This window comes from Urocitellus parryii, chromosome 4 (assembly GCF_045843805.1).
Source record: "Urocitellus parryii isolate mUroPar1 chromosome 4, mUroPar1.hap1, whole genome shotgun sequence".
Lineage (NCBI taxonomy): Eukaryota > Metazoa > Chordata > Mammalia > Rodentia > Sciuridae > Urocitellus > Urocitellus parryii.
In genome coordinates this window covers 13,267,053-13,283,786 of record NC_135534.1, presented here as the reverse complement: position 1 = coordinate 13,283,786, position 16,734 = coordinate 13,267,053, and the positions used below count along the sequence as shown (strand labels likewise).

The 16,734-nt window shown below is 40.6% G+C and overlaps 1 protein-coding gene and 1 pseudogene across 1 annotated transcript; both read right to left on the bottom strand.

Annotated features, from left to right (window-relative positions):
- Positions 1-1,588: 1,588 nt before the first annotated feature.
- LOC144254177 (uncharacterized) lies at positions 1,589-9,934 on the bottom strand. Its single transcript, XM_077797201.1, has 4 exons — positions 9,744-9,934; positions 7,411-7,680; positions 5,884-5,900; positions 1,589-1,854 (listed from the first exon to the last, which is right to left on the bottom strand). Exons 1-4 carry the CDS (start codon positions 9,932-9,934, stop codon positions 1,637-1,639), a joined length of 696 nt encoding a protein of 231 aa, XP_077653327.1. The 3' UTR covers positions 1,589-1,636.
- On the bottom strand, positions 5,936-7,382 carry LOC113198814 (single-stranded DNA-binding protein, mitochondrial pseudogene; annotated as a pseudogene).
- Positions 9,935-16,734: the final 6,800 nt, after the last annotated feature.

Genomic DNA, 16,734 nt, shown 5'->3' with positions numbered 1-16,734 from the left:
CAAAAAGCAATAAGAGTCATCATCCCTGGGACTGAATTTTGGCTCAGGTATTTTATTATGATTCAAAAGCTTAATGGTTCAATATCCTTGATTTAATAGCTTAGTATATTTAACAATTAAAAAGTTATAACTTTTCATTGTTTTAAAATATCACATAACTGTGTTATTCTTGTCCAATACGCTCTGCCCCTCATCAAGCCCTCCATTGTAGGATACTGAGTTATGGAAAAACTGTTGTCTGTTAAATTAAGGAAAAAATATTTAAAGAAAACATTCACAATGTTTTGAAGTAATTTTTTTTTTTTTGCTTAAAATAGTAACTAGTCTAGGGAGAGATATTCCTAGAATCTCTTAGAGCTCATTTATTAGGTACTAAGAACTCATAAGGCTGATGAATTTTATATCAAAGAATGGCTGTGGGTGAGGGTCTAGTAGGTTTAGAGTGGTAGATAATGATGTAAACCACTGGATTCATGTCATTTAGCATGGAGTCAACTCTGGAACCTTCTAGCTGTGTGAAGTTGGAAAATCATTTGATGTGTCCGAGCGCAAGTTTCTAAATTATTCAGCAAGGACAATACTAATGATGCATGCATATAGTTGATACTGAGGATTAAGATGCTTGAAGTTCTTGGAAACATGTGGCTGGAACATAGTGAGGCTCTAATAAATAAGGTTATTGTTATTAGCAAGTGTCAAACAGCATTTTTGCTCAAAAACTGATGTCCAGCAGAATCTTAGCTTAAACTTTCTAGTCTTTTTTCCTTATTTGATTTCATTTTGCTTATAGGAGATTATACACTTAGTGCTTAAACCATAGAATTTTTCTTCTTTTGTAAAATGGAGTATTGCATACTATTTTTTTTCCTTTATAATTTTTTAAGTTTTAAGAGAAAAAAGGTTTATTTTTGTTCTCCTTTAGGAGAGAAGTAAGCTATGGGAGGAACATCTCTCTTCTAGGCCTTCTTCCTCAATTATTTCAGAACAGGAAAGCATTAGCTGAAGGTGAATTTGGAAGAACTGATCACTTTTAGTTCCTGGCTTTTTGGAGCTAGGCTGTCTTCAGGGAGCCACATCCTGGCCTCTGAGGCCAGGAGGTCAGCTTACTAGGTGGGCTTTTTGTATTCATGGCGGGTCCTGGAACTGTACAACTCTTTATTCCAGGGCCAGCAAATTCATTTCTGGGTGGGTTTATAGGTGGACTTTTGGCTGTGGCTAAAAGACTCATTTGCTAATTGATTTTATTCAAATTGAGCTGTATCTTCTATAGCTTATTACTGTTTTGATCTAAAATTTAGAGACAGATTGTTATTTAATTTCTCAAATTCCAACTCCTCTGCACAACCTACAGCCTCTTGCATTGTGGAGAAGATCAAAGCCAATGTGTATACTTAGGAAACCTCTAGATACTGTGTGTCAGATGTTGGTGTAATGCTTGAGGTTTAGCAGTGTGTCCTCCTATCTGTGGAAGAGTAGATAGAAAAAAGGGTCTACAATGAAGAGGCAAGGCCTTTGAAGTGAACTGCTGTAGGGATTAAATAGGCGTGTGCTCACATGCTGTGAAGCCCAGCGGGTAGACAAACCAGTTAGGATTTTCAAGGACTCTGGATAAGTGAGAATACATTTCAGCAAAAAGCTACTGGTATTCAGGCAAGGAGCCAGTGATATTTTGGACTGACCTGGGAACTAAACACTGCAAATGAAGTTCAGTAGAAATCACTTGATTCCTTGGTCTATAGGTGAGCCAGGAATGAGAGACAGAACCATCGTAGAAAATCTGGTGGGAAAAGAGATCTTTGATAACGCAAGCTAATTTGTCACAACAGTGTATTTTATTAAAATAAAAGATGGCCACTTATCTCAAGAGACCAGAGTATTAGCCCAAGTAAGGTGATTAAATCTTTCTCTGGCAAAGGGGAAGCACTTAGCTTAGTCACAAAATAAAGCAGAAACCCATGGTATAGGATTTTTAGATGGAATTGGCAAATGAGTGTCAGTTGACCCTGAAGATTTTCTATTGGTCTTCTTTAATCAAAATTCTGGGAAAGAAAAATTTTCCACAGGTCCTTAGGATAAAAATCTTTCAGTAAGGAGGACTCAAAGGACAAAGAAACTGTGGTGGAATTCTAAAAATATTTTAGCTGGTATCTCTGGATTAAAATATATTTTCTCCTTTTGATTTTTACCTCTAGAACATTAGACCAAAAGGAGGAGAGCTAATTTAAAATGATGTATTTAGGCTACCAATTGAGGTTTCTGAACATAAAATATATACCCCCATTAGGAGCATTTGAAATATGTTTGGTGGTCAGCAGATGAGATACAATTCCTACATTCCTATCATCCCGAGTTCATTTTTTTATAACTATTTGTATGGATTTCCCACAGGGTCTCAATTCTTTATGTAATTAAAGTCATATTGTATATTATGTATGTATGTTTTCTAATATTTTGACTTTAATAGAGAGGTTTCAGTGTCATTAAAGTATAGTATAAATTGATTAGCTGCATAATATCCTGATAGATGAATGGATCATATGCTTCCTGGGGTCTAAATGCTTTATCTCATTCAGCTATTCAAGAGGTAAGACAAGAGACAAATAAGTCAATTACATTCTTATATTCCAATTATGAGTCTGCTGAAAAGGAAATTAGGAAAACTATTCCATTCATAACAGCCTAAAAATACACAGGAATCAATTTAATTTAACAAAAAAGATGAAGGGCTTCTACAGCGAAAAAATACAGAACACTAAAGAAAGAAATTGAAGAACTTAAAAGTTGGAAAGATATCCCATGTTCTTGCATAGGCAGAATTAATTATGTCAAAATGGTCATACTACCAAAAGTGCTATACAGATTCATTGCAATTTCCATCAAAATTCCAACAATGTTTTCCCACAGAAATAGAAAAAGCAGTTATGAAGTTTATTTGGAAAAATGTGAGATCCAGGATAGCCAAAGCAACAGATAAATGGATAAAGAAAATGTGATGTGTGTATACAATGGAGTAGTACTCAGCCTCAAAGAAGAATGAAATTATGGCATTTGCTGCTAAATGGGTAGAAATGGAGATTATCATGCTAAATGAAATAAGCCGGTCTCCAAAAGTCAAAGGTTGAATGTTTTTTTCTGATATGCAGAAGCCAACCCAAAATAAGGGGTAGGGAATTAAAGAATCAAAGAAAGATCAGTAGATTAGACAAAGGAGGATGAAGGAAAGAGAGGAGGGATGAGATTAGAAAGACTGTGGAATGTTTCTGACCTAACTTTCCCATGTATATATATGAATATACCATTGTGCACATCTACAAGACACCAATTTAAAAAAAAAAAAACTTGGGCTAGGGTTGTAGCTCAATGGTAGAATGCTTGCCTAGCACATGTGAGGCACTGGGTTTAATCCTCAGCACCCCATAAAAATAAATAAGATAAAGGTATTGTGTCCATCTAAAAATAATTTAAAAAATAAGTAGACAGCAAGAGAGATCAGTAGAGTAGAGGTAAGGGAACAGGAGGAGGTAGGAGAGGGAAAGGGAAGTACTGGGGACTGAATTAGAACAAATTATATTCCATGCTTTTTATGCTTATGTGAAAACAAATCCTATTGTTATGTGTAACTAAAAAGGGCCAAAAAGTTAAGAAAGAAGAAAGGAAAGGAAGGAAAGGAAGGAAAGGAAGGAAAGGAAGGAAAGAAAGGAAAGGAAGGAAAGGAAGGAAAGGAAGGAAAGGAAGGAAAGGAAAGGAAGGAAAGGAAGGAAGGAAGGAAGGAAGGAAAGGAAGGAAAGGAAGGAAAGGAAGGAAAGGAAGGAAAGGAAGGAAGGGAAGGAAGGGAAGGAAGGGAAGGAAGGGAAGGAAGGGAAGGAAGGAAAGGAAGGAAAGGAAGGAAAGGAAGGAAAGGAAGGAAAGGAAGGAAAGGAAGGAAAGGAAGGAAGGAAAGGAAGGAAAGGAAGGAAGGAAGGAAAGGAAGGAAAGGAAGGAAAGGAAGGAAGGAAAGGAAGGAAAGGAAGGAAGGAAGGAAGGAAAGGAAGGAAAGGAAGGAAAGGAAGGAAAGGAAGGAAAGGAAGGAAGGAAGGAAGGAAGGAAGGAAGGAAAGGAAGGAAAGGAAGGAAAGGAAGGAAAGGAAGGAAGGAAGGGAAGGAAGGGAAGGAAGGGAAGGAAGGAAAGGAAGGAAGGAAGGAAAGGAAGGAAAGGAAGGAAAGGAAGGAAAGGAAGGAAAGGAAGGAAAGGAAGGAAAGGAAGGAAGGAAAGGAAGGAAAGGAAGGAAGGAAGGAAAGGAAGGAAAGGAAGGAAAGGAAGGAAGGAAAGGAAGGAAAGGAAGGAAGGAAGGAAAGGAAGGAAAGGAAGGAAGGAAGGGAAGGAGGGAAGGAAGGGAAGGAAGGAAAGGAAGGAAGGAAGGAAAGGAAGGAAAGGAAGGAAAGGAAGGAAAGGAAGGAAAGGAAGGAAGGAAAGGAAGGAAAGGAAGGAAGGAAGGAAAGGAAGGAAAGGAAGGAAAGGAAGGAAGGAAAGGAAGGAAAGGAAGGAAGGAAGGAAGGAAAGGAAGGAAAGGAAGGAAAGGAAGGAAAGGAAGGAAGGAAGGAAGGAAGGAAAGGAAGGAAAGGAAGGAAAGGAAGGAAGGAAAGGAAGGAAAGGAAGGAAAGGAAGGAAAGGAAGGAAAGGAAGGAAGGAAAGGAAAGGAAGGAAAGGAAGGAAAGGAAGGAAGGAAAGGAAGGAAGGAAAGGAAGGAAAGGAAGGAAGGAAGGAAAGGAAGGAAAGGAAAGGAAGGAAAGGAAGGAAAGGAAGGAAAGGAAGGAAGGAAGGAAAGGAAGGAAAGGAAGGAAAGGAAGGAAGGGAAGGAAGGAAGGAAGGAAAGGAAGGAAAGGAAGGAAGGAAAGGAAGGAAGGAAGGAAGGAAGAAAGGAAGGAAGGGAAGGAAGGAAAGGAAGGAAGGAAAGGAAGGAAGGAAGGAAAGGAAGGAAGGAAGGAAGGAAGGAAGGAAAGGAAGGAAGGAAGGAAGGAAGGAAGGAAGAAAGGAAGGAAGGAAGGAAGGAAAGGAAGGAAGGAAAGGAAGGAAGGAAGGAAAGGAAGGAAGGAAGGAAGGGAAGAAAGGAAGGAAGGGAAGGAAGGAAAGGAAGGAAGGAAAGGAAGGAAGGAAGGAAAGGAAGGAAGGAAGGAAAGGAAGGAAGGAAAGGAAGGAAGGAAGGAAGGAAGGAAGGAAAGGAAGAAAGGAAGGAAGGAAAGGAAGAAAGGAAGGAAGGGAAGGAAGGAAAGGAAGGAAGGAAGGAAAGGAAGGAAGGAAGGAAAGGAAGGAAGGAAAGGAAGAAAGGAAGGAAGAAAGGAAGGAAGGAAGGAAGAAAGGAAGGAAGGAAGAAAGGAAGGAAGGAAGGAAGGAAGGAAGAAGGAAGGAAGGAAGGAAGGAAGGAAGAAAGAAAGAAAAGAAAGAAAAGAAAGAAAGAAAGAAGTGCACTCTCCTGGATGCTCCTGGTTGTTAGAGGTTAGGTCATTTCAACTGCAATGATTCTAAACTTCTGAGTGGAGTGGAAGTGAGAACAAGGGGCCAGGAGAAGAGGTGAATGTGTGCGTTTAGAGGTGGGTTTCTCAACCCTGAGACTCCTGGTACTTTAGGCCAGGTAATACTGTGTTGTGGGGGCTGTCCTGTGCCTACAGGGTACCTGGCAGCATCTCTGGCCTCTATTCTCCAGATGCCAGTACACTCCTTTCCTCTCCAGTTGTGGCAGCTAAATTTGACTCCAGAAAATATAAATATATATATAATATTTTTTTTCTGACAGGAGCTACTGAGGTTTATACCACAAAAAGGGAGGAGGCAGTGACAGTTAGGAAAAATATTATTTATATAAAAGAGCATTTTAAATCTTCTCCTTAGAAATTATAAAGACTATACATGACTCAGAAATGGGACTGTACCAAACAATGCCAAAGAAGAGTCATGCATTCTATGCCTTTTCTTTTGTCGGGCCCCTCAGAAATAATGTTATCAGCTCTGATTATTGTTGCTTGTTGCCTCACATTATTTTTATCCACATAATTCACCGTAGTCTACATTCCCTTTTACATCAATTCAAGACCCCTTTTGCATGTACTGATATGCCATATCTCTAAGGCCTGCCTGGAACACTGATACTGTGCCATGTTGTCTTTTGGCCAATATCACCCATTTGGTATATGTCACTGTCCCCTGATTGCCACATCTCATTTGTTAGAAAATATTATGACTAGATTTTTCTCTTTCACTTGTCTCAGGATGGGATCCTGACCTACTAGCTCAAGTAACTGCACACGATTCAGAGATGTTTCAAGAACCAAAGTACTGGTCATTTCAGACTCCTGTTTTACAAACTGATGAAGTTCTTGTAATACAGGAAACATGCCTTCTGTTTTCTTACAATCTAAACTTTTAGCTTTTCCTAACATGCTAGCCCAGGCAACCTCTACTCAGGGGGTTACTTCAGTCCAGATTTCTTAAATGTGCTAAAGACTCTACTGTGGGAGCTACTTTTAATAATTTAGAGCATCTCAAGATGCCTTTGGATTTCTTCTCGGCAGGTGTAACAGAGCCTGAGTCACTAGCTCCCTGCTGTGATGCATGCAGGGCAGGTATAATAGTATGTTCTAGACAAACACACTTTGTTCTCAGACCATGATACTATGGGTCTGTTAAGAAGATTCTTTGATAGAACATCATGTCAATATGTCCAAGTTATCTTTTCTCTGTAACGATAAGGTCAGGTTCTTGGCACAGGACACTTAGCCTCATGTTTAAAGCAGGAAGCATTAAGACAGACTAAATTTACATATTGTACTTGCTTTTGGCCTGGCAGAAACCACCTAATATCTAAACCTTCTCATACATTCCCTTCTCGGACATTGGGACACTTTGAACATATTTTTCAATATTTTTTAATCAGAGAAGAACAAGAAAAGTCTGTTTTGAGTTCATGACTGTCCCATGTCACTCTTTCCTCTGAATACCCCTGGAAATTTCTTTTTATCATATTATGCATTCTGTTCTGCTTATCCCAGAGTCATAATTGAAAACAAAGAAAAATGTGCATTCAAATAGGCATCAGCAAACCTGGTTTCTATTCCTGGCTCTGCTATATCCCAACTTCACAAGTTTTGTCACATTTCTGGCCTTTATACCTTGATTCTTTTATATAAATAAATTGGGACGGCACCAATATCGAGGATTATGGGGATTAGGAAGGTGTGGCAATGCTGGATACTACATTATGCTATGCGTGGAGTTGTACTACCCAACAGACTGTGAGCTTCTTGAGAGAGAGGTCCTGGAGTTTACTACTCATACTTAGTGTCCTACACATACTAGACTCTGATGAATGAATGAATTGAGGAAAAGGTTCTTCGTGTTCTTGCCTTCCACCTGCACTCTGGCACCTAGAGCAAAGACAAAGCAACACTTCCCACCACTTTACAGATGACACTGGGCACAATGCTTGCTGCTCTTACCTGCGGTACGATTCCACAGAAGCTGACAGGATAGTTAAATTCAAGTTCATTTGGTCGCACATGAATTGCCACACAGCCAGTCCCAAGAAATAATTCATCAGGGCCTATCAATTCATCTTCATAAAATAGTGCTCTGTTAACTACTACACGGAAATTATGATGGCTGCATTCCACCAGTACTGCCAAGAGAAGACAAAAATTAGCAATTCTGCTTCAGTGGACAAGCAAAGAAATCTGAGCAGTATTAGGTCGCATGAAGGAAAACCATCTTTAATTAAAGGAAACGAAGCTTAGAGATTTGTGTAAAAATGATTCCCAGTTGGGCATGGTGGTGCATGCCTGTAATCCCAGCTACTGGGGACATGAGACAGGAGGATGGCAAGTCTGAGGCCATCTGGGGTAACTTATCAAGACCCTGTCTCAAAATAAAATACAAAGGGGCCTGAGGCTTTGGTAGTGGTAAAATGCTTGTCTAGCATTTTATTAAACACCAAGTTTAATAAACACCAACTACTGCTGTATTAAATACCAAGTACTGCTAGGAAACAAACAAAACCACCCAAAGATTCCCTTCTTTTGTAAAAGTACCAGTACCAGAATTCTTTTCTGAGAAACACCATATATAGCTGTCTTTGGTAGAAGAGAAAAGGTCTATATCTTCATTAGGGTGCTCATACTGGGTACCTAGTTCCCCAATACCTAGTGTTCCTGTAAAACTTGAGCCCTTTGATAATCCTGATATTATGTATAACTAATGCACTAACAAACCATATTGTAGTCCTTAAATGTGTGTGTGTGTGTGGGGGCGGTTATTATGGTTATTTAGCTTAGTAAATCTAGGGCAGAACATGGTTCAATATAAATGAAGGATGAGTTCTAGGTTCAGATTGTTTTAGGTTTTCAGCTTTGGTCATGTGCCACATAGTAGCACAGTGTAGTACATGTGGAAGGAAAGAAGCAAGTCTTTTAGGGTTAAGGAAGTAAAGATCTGGAACTGAGTCAAGCCTGGCTTGTTGCTTTTTATATACCATTACACTGGAAGATCAGAATGTTCAATTTACACCTGGCTTAAACTCCTCTGAGTTTTAGGGTCATCTCTCCAAAAGGATATTTGAAATATTCTCTCATTATGTTCTTGTTCAATATGGAACTCAGGATTTTACCCTGTTTTCTGTTTATTTTCTCCCCATCTCAGCCAATAGTGCCACAATCCACCCAACATCCAAGCCAGAACACCTTAGAATCTATCTTCCTTTATAAAATGAAAAATGTTATAAAATGAAAAAATATACTAAAACAATATGTACATCAATAAAAAGATACTCAGGTAGACCTGTTGAAATACTCTAACATGTACATAATATTTACCTTGATCAAGACTAAGGCTAATACCAACAGATTTCAAGCACCAGAGTGGCTTTCCATTCAGTAGTGAGATTTTTCCAGGAAGATAAACAACTTAGTAAAGCTCCAAGAACAAAGATGTGCAAACTTCCCTTGGGTTACGTGTACAAACTGTACAAGAAGTCTCTTTGTCATCTTTGCAAAATGAATTAGTTCTGGAGCTCCACGTACAGCATGGTGACTATAATTAAGAGCACCTGGTACACTCCAGGTTTTCCAAGAGTAGGTCTCAAGTATTCCCATCACAAAGAAACTGAGGTGATAGGTACGTTAATTATGTCAATAGCGGTAATCATTTTACAATGTATCCTTCTATCGAATATACTACAGTGAATTTCACCTTTATGTATATCCATAATGCAGTAATTTCAAAAAACCATAAATAAATGGAAGGAAGACCAATAGAATTAAGGGAAGAGGAAGAGGGAGGGAGGGAAGGGAAAGGGGAAGTACTGGGCACTGAAGTGGAACAAATTATATTTCTTGCTTGTATGATTACAGCAATATGAATCCTGATATTATGTATAACTGATACACTAACAAAGAAACCACATTGTAGTCCTTTAATATATAAACATATATACATCATTCATATTTATTACATATATATATATAATATACATGGTTGTTTAGCTCAGTAAATCTGGGGGAGAACCTGGTTCTATAAAAATGATGGGTTCTAGGTTCAGATTGTTTTAATATATATATATATATATATATATATATATATATAAATGAATGGTGAAATATTTGAAATTTATCTTGGACACCAGAGAATTCTTTGCTTTGGGGATTGTCCCTTGCATTTTAGGTTATGTGGCATACACTCTTTCCTTCCAATTTTGTTCAAAGCAAAGTGATATACATTACCAAAATGCCCCAGGGAGCAGGAAACAAGGCCTTTTTGAAGCCACCTTAGCCATACCGACCTCCTTTTGGCTCAGTGAGGTTGACACCCTCTTCACAGCTCCTTGCACATAGATGGCTTTTCCTCTGGGATTCTGACTTGCTAACTCTTCTTCCATGTCCCAGTTCAATGTCACTTTCTCAGCAGACCTCATGCTGAGGGTCCTATTCAAGTGGCTTTTCTCTTTCAGTTATTCCTATCTCACCTCACCCTATTCATTTGTCTGAAAGCCGTCTGTCTTCTCTGATATAAGGGAGGTGACTCAAAATGGGGTAGGGAGGAAGAGCATGAGAAGAAGATTACCACTAAATAGGGAAGAGAGGTGTGGGAGGGAAAGGGAGGGAGAAGGGGAATTGCACAGAAGATGGAAGGAGACTCTCATCGTATACAGCTTACATGTATGATGATGTGAGGGGGGCGGGAAGAAGTGTGTCACATTAGATTGGATAGAGAGAAGTGATGGGAGGGGAGGAGAAGGGGGGAAAGGAAGGGCAGCATAATAAAATAGACACTAGTATTTCTGTATGTATATATGTGACTGCATGATCAATGTGATTCTGCAACCTGTACACTCAGAATAATGAGAAATTTTACCCCATTTGATTCAAATGTATGATATGTCAAGATCATTGTACTATTATGTATAACTAATTAAAACAAATAAAAAATAAAAATAAAACAAACAAACAAAAAAGCCCTCATTATAATCAGGAATCATACTACTTATTTATAGGGTTTTTCTCCCTAACTGGGGTTCAAGAGCTATACATGTAGTGACTATTTACTGCTATTTTTTTCTGCCAACAAGTCAGACATGTGGTTGGTAAATGGATGAGGAAGGAAATATTAAATGGAAATCTAGAATTCTGATGATACTCTCTACTTACTTACTACCTGTGCTAAATAAATTCTGATAATAGGACAGAGCAGATGGGTAACATGGATTTTCCTTGTGGAAAAGGGGGGAAAGATCTTGTTCAAGATTATTGTCGGTGTAGAGGAAAGAAGATGGCGGCGAAGGGACTGCATCACCCCAGGGCGCCACGTCACTAAGTGGGAGAAAGACGATGCAAAACGGCTGAAGGATATCTTTGGGAAGTTCAAGTGAAATTGAGGTGCTCCAGAATCTAGTGGACAGATTTCCATCGTGCGAAGTTCGGCTCTGAGAGCTCCATTTCCCCGCACGGAGGGTCGCATAGCCTGACAGGCGATCGCCCGGAGGCTGGAGTCTGTGGCGCGCGCCGGGGAGCGGCAGGGTGCCGGAGCGGGGAACAGCGATACGGATCCAGGGGGGCTCCTGCCAGTGGTACATCGGAGCCCTTAGCGCTGAGTTCCGGCTTTGAAACAGAGGAGAGAAGAGGCCCAGTTTGGCTCCAGACACCGGTCGGACCACAGTGGAGAACAGCAGCCGCCATTTCGGAGAGATGATGTAATCATCCCCGTGTTCTACTGATCTCAGCCCATTCAACTACGAACAGGTGATATCAGGCTGGTATTTGCCTGCGTCTAGCAGTCAGATTTCTTGCTCAGGCTCGGGGCGGGGGTTCTTGTGGAGAATACTCCTAGAGGCTCGTGCCTGGCAAGGCGTACGCCGGGCACTGAGCAGCTGGATTCGGGTTCCCGGGGCTAACCTGGCCCAGGTCTGAGGAAACTGCGGAGACTGCCGGCGGAGGCCAGCTCCAAGTGGAGCGTGCGCTGAGCTTGGGGCGACTGGGTTCTAACTCCTGGAACAGTTTTGGCCTGGGGCTGGGGAACCCGTGGGGGTCGCTCCTTGGAGCCAGCTCCCAGCGGAGAGTGTATCAGATCGGAGAGGCGGGGTTCCGGCTACCTAAGCTGCTTTGGCCCAAGGCTAGGGAACCGGCGGTGACTGCTTCTCAATCAGGGTCCGGCGGGGTGTTGTAGGGACAGAGTGGATCTTCCTCCTGCGCCCAGAGCAGGCCAAGTGACCCGCCGGCGTGGTGCCATGACACCCCAAACGCAGCTGGGGCTGAAGAGAGCAGCCGCCCACGCCTAGAATAGGACCAGCGATTCCGTGGTGCAGTAGCCAAGTAACCTCATTTGGAGTAGGGGCTGTGCGGAGCTGCCATCCGAGCAAGCAGGGCAGGCAGACCTGCCGCCAACTGGCAAGACAGGCCAGGTAGCTTGCCAGCGGGGTGGACACGTAACACCGAGGCAGTCGCGTCACACTGGTTGGAGTGGGGGTGGAGCAGGGTCGTCGCCCGGGTCCGGAGGGGGCTCAGCGACCCATTGGAGAGGTAGTTAGGTACCCCCATTGGGAGTGGGGGCTGTGCAGAACTGCGACCCACCGGCCTAGAGGTCTGCCAGCTCGGTAGACTCGTCACACCAATTGGAGCGGGGGCCCAGCTGAGCCGCCACCCACATCCAGATCAGGACCAACGATCCCAGGGCGTGGTAGTTACGTTACCACAATTGGAGTGGGGGCAGAGCAAAGCCACCACCCGTGCCCGCAGCGGGGGCAGACCTGCGACCGATCAGCGGGGTAGACAGACCACCATAATTAGAGGAGGAGCACAGCCAATACCCGCCCTGCAAGGGAGACTTCCCAACTATACAAGAGCAACATAAATAAATAGGGGGTAAATTTCAAAAACACAACAGTGGCACCAAGCAGAAAGAAACGTCAGCAGTATGAAAAGACAAGGAAAGAAAGGACCACAAGCAATGCAGGTCAACTCAACTTTAGAAGAGGTAATAGCTGCAACAGATGGAATGTCAGATAAAGACATCAGGATTTATATGCTTCAGATGATCTGGAGTCTCAAGGAAGACATGAGACAGCAAAATCAGACAATGAAAGATCACATTGACAAACAAATCCAGGAAGTAAAAGATCAATTTCACAGGGAGATAGAGGTAATAAAAAACAAACAAATAGAAATTCTAGAAATGCAGGAAGCTATAAACCAACTTAAAAACACAATTGAGAATACTACCAGCAGAGTAGATCACTTAGAAGAGAGAACATCAGACAATGAAGACAAAGTATTTCAACTGGAAAAGAACATAGACAGCTCAGCAAGTCTGCTAAGAAACCATGAGCAGAACATCCAAGAATTATGGGATAATATCAAAAGACCAAATTTAAGAGTCATTGGGATACAGGAAGGCACAGAGCTCCAAACCAAAGGAATAAAAAGTCTTTTCAGTGAAATAATACGAGAAAACTTCCCAGACTTGAAGAATGAGACAGAATCCCAAATCCTAGAAGCCTACAGGACGCCGAATGTGCAAAATCTTAAGAGATCCACACCTAGACACATTATAATGAAAATGTCCAACATACAGAATAAGGAGAGAATTTTAAAAGCTGCAAGAGAAAGAAAGCAGATTACATTTAGGGGTAAACCAATCAGGATAACAGCTGATCTCTCAACACAGACTCTGAAAGCTAGAAGATCCTGGAATAACATATTTCAAACACTGAAAGAAAATGGGTTCCAACCAAGAATCGTGTATCCGGCAAAATTAAGCTTCAGATTAGAAGATGAAATTAAAACCTTCCACGATAAACAAAAGTTAAAAGAATTCGCAGCTAGAAAACCATCTCTTCAAAAAATCCTTGGCAAAACATTACAGGAAGAGGAAATGGAAAATAACATTGAAAACCAACAATGGGAGGTAGGACAGTAAAGGGGGGAAAGTAGTCAAAGAGGATAACAAATCAGGTTTAGTAACATCAATAAACAAATATGGATAGAAGAACAAACCATATCTCAATAATAACCCTAAATGTGAATGGCTTAAACTCACCAATTAAGAGACACAGGCTAGTTGAATGGATCACAAAACAAGACCCAACAATATGCTGCCTACAGGAGACGCATCTGTTAGGAAAAGATATACATAGACTGAAATGAGGACAACTACTCCATTCACAATATCCCCCCAAAAAATAAAATACTTGGGAATCAACCTAACAAAAGAGGTGAAAGATTTATACAATGAAAATTACAGAACCCTAAAGAAAGACATTGAAGAAGACCTTAGAAGATGGAAAAATATACCCTGTTCATGGATAGGCAGAACTAACATCATCAAAATGGCGATATTACCAAAAGTTCTCTGTAAGTTCAATGCAATGCCAATCAAAATCCCAACAGCATATCTTGTAGAAATGGATAAAAGAATCATGAAATTCATATGGAATAATAAAAGACCCAGAATAGCAAAAACAATACTAAGCAGGAAGTGTGAATCAGGCGGTATAGCGATACCAGACTTCAAACTATACTACAGAGCAATAGTAACAAAAACAGCATGGTACTGGTACCAAAACAGGCGGGTGGACCAATGGTACAGAATAGAGGACACAGTAACCAATCCACAAAACTACAACTATCTTATATTTGATAAAGGGGCTAAAAGCATGCAATGGAGGAAGGATAGCATCTTCAACAAATGGTGCTGGGAAAACTGGAAATCCATTTGCACCAAAATGAATCTGAATCCCTATCTCTCGCCGTGCACAAAAGTTAACTCAAAATGGATCAAGGAGCTTGATATTAAATCAGAGACACGGCATCTGATAGAAGAAAAAGTTGGTTATGATCTACACGCTGTGGGATCGGGCTCCAAATTCCTCAATAGGACACCCATAGCGCTAGAGTTAACAAATAGAATCAACAAATGGGACTTACTCAAACTAAAAAGTTTTTTCTCAGCAAAAGAAACAATAAGAGAGATAAACAGGGAGCCTACATCCTGGGAACAAATCTTTACTCCACACACTTCAGATAGAGCCCTAATAACCAGAATATACAAAGAACTCAAAAAATTAGACAATAAGATAACAAATAACCCAATCAATAAATGGGCCAAGGACCTGAACAGACACTTCTCAGAGGAGGACATACAATCAATCAACAAGTACATGAAAAAATGCTCACCATCGCTAGCAGTCAGAGAAATGCAAATCAAAACTACCCTAAGATACCATCTCACTCCAGTAAGACTGGCAGCCATTAGGAAGTCAAACAACAATAAGTGCTGGAGAGGATGCGGGGAAAAGGGCACTCTTGTTCATTGCTGGTGGGACTGCAAATTGGTGCAGCCAATTTGGAAAGCAGTATGGAGATTTCTCGGAAAGCTGGGAATGGAACCACCATTTGACCCAGCTATTCCCCTTCTCGGTCTATTCCCTAAAGCCCTAACAAGAGCATGCTACAGGGACACTGCTACATCGATGTTCATAGCAGCTCAATTCACGATAGCAAGACTGTGGAACCAGCCTAGATGCCCTTCAATAGATGAATGGATAAAAAAAAAGGTGGCATTTATATACAATGGAGTATTATTCTGCATTAAAAAATGACAAAATCATAGAATTTGGAGGGAAATGGATGGCATTAGAGCAGATTATGCTAAGTGAAGCTAGTCAATCTTTAAAAAACAAATACCAAATGACTCCTTTGATATAAGGGGAGTTAACAAGGACAGGGTAGGGACGAAGAGCTTAAGAATATTTACATTAAACAGGGATGAGAGGTGGGAGGGAAAGGGAGTGAGAAGGGAAATTGCATGGAAATGGAAGGCGATCCTCAGGGTTATACAAAATGTCATATAAGAGGAAAGGAGGGGTAAGACAAGATAATACAAATGGAAGAAATGATTTACAGTAGAAGGGGTAGAGAGAGAAAAGGGGAGGGGAGGGGAGGGGAGGGGAGGGGAGGGGGGATAGTAGAGAATAGGACAGACAGCAGAATACATCAGACACTAGAAAGGCAATATGTCAATCAATGGAAGGGTAACTGATGTGATACAGCAATTTGTATACGGGGTAAAAGCGGGAGTTCATAATCCACTTGAATCAAACCGTGTAATATGATGTATTAAGAACTATGTAATGTTATGAACGACCAATAAATTAAAAAAAAAACCTAGGAAAATGCACTCTTCAAAAAAACAAAAAAAACCAAAAAAAACCAAACAAACAAAAAAAAGATTATTGTCATGGTTTAGATATGAGGTATCCCCCCAAAGCTCATTCCACTTGAATGGATTAATCCACTTGAATGGGTTAATTGGGTGGTATGTAGGCATATAGAGTGTGCCTGGAGGAGGCAGGCCACCGGGGGTGTGCTTTTGGGGTATATATTTCATCCCTGGTGAGCTGAACTTAGTCTCTTTCTGCTCTGTTTGCCATGTCCTGAGCTGCTTCCTTCACCTTTCCTCACTTGGCCTCAGAACAATGTAGTTGGTCATCTGTGGACTGAGAACTCTGAAACCATGAACCCCAAATAAACTTTTCCTCCTCTAAAATTGTTGTCAGGTCTTTTGGTCACAGTAGCAAAAAAAGCTGAATAAAACACAGACCTTGTGAGGAACCTGAAATATTATGGTGGAATTAGGACTATGAGCCTAAATAATTGATAAAGTTGTATTCATAACTGTCAACACGTCCCGGGGAGGGAGGGCACACATTTTGGGAGAAGCACTTCCTAACAGCATGCACACATTGGGTGTTAAATCAGATCTAATACTGATTTGATTTCTATGGGAGAATACTCCAGGAAATATTCATTATCTTTAAAGATTTTGCTCTTTTATGACTATAAACAAAATATATCATTGAAACTGCTGAATTTATTCTTTGAATTGTGTCTGTGTGCTTAATTATCAATAAGTGGAATTATTTGAGAAAATATCTGATATTTAAATCCCTAGTAGATGTGTTGATTCAATTAATAAACTTACTATAAAATGAAAAAAATACAAAAGAACCCAAATAAAGCTGCCTGATTTCACCGGGGCAAGATCCAGTATTTAGGGTAAACAGCGTGTAAAAACTGTACTAAAGCTACTCATTGTCAGCTTTAAAGCTTAACGGAAATTTGACGGTAAGTTCCAGCAGTCTCATATGCCTCTTTCCACAAGAATATCTCTCCATCGGTGGGAGGGAAACTCAACTTTCAAAATTCCATTTCATAAGAATTG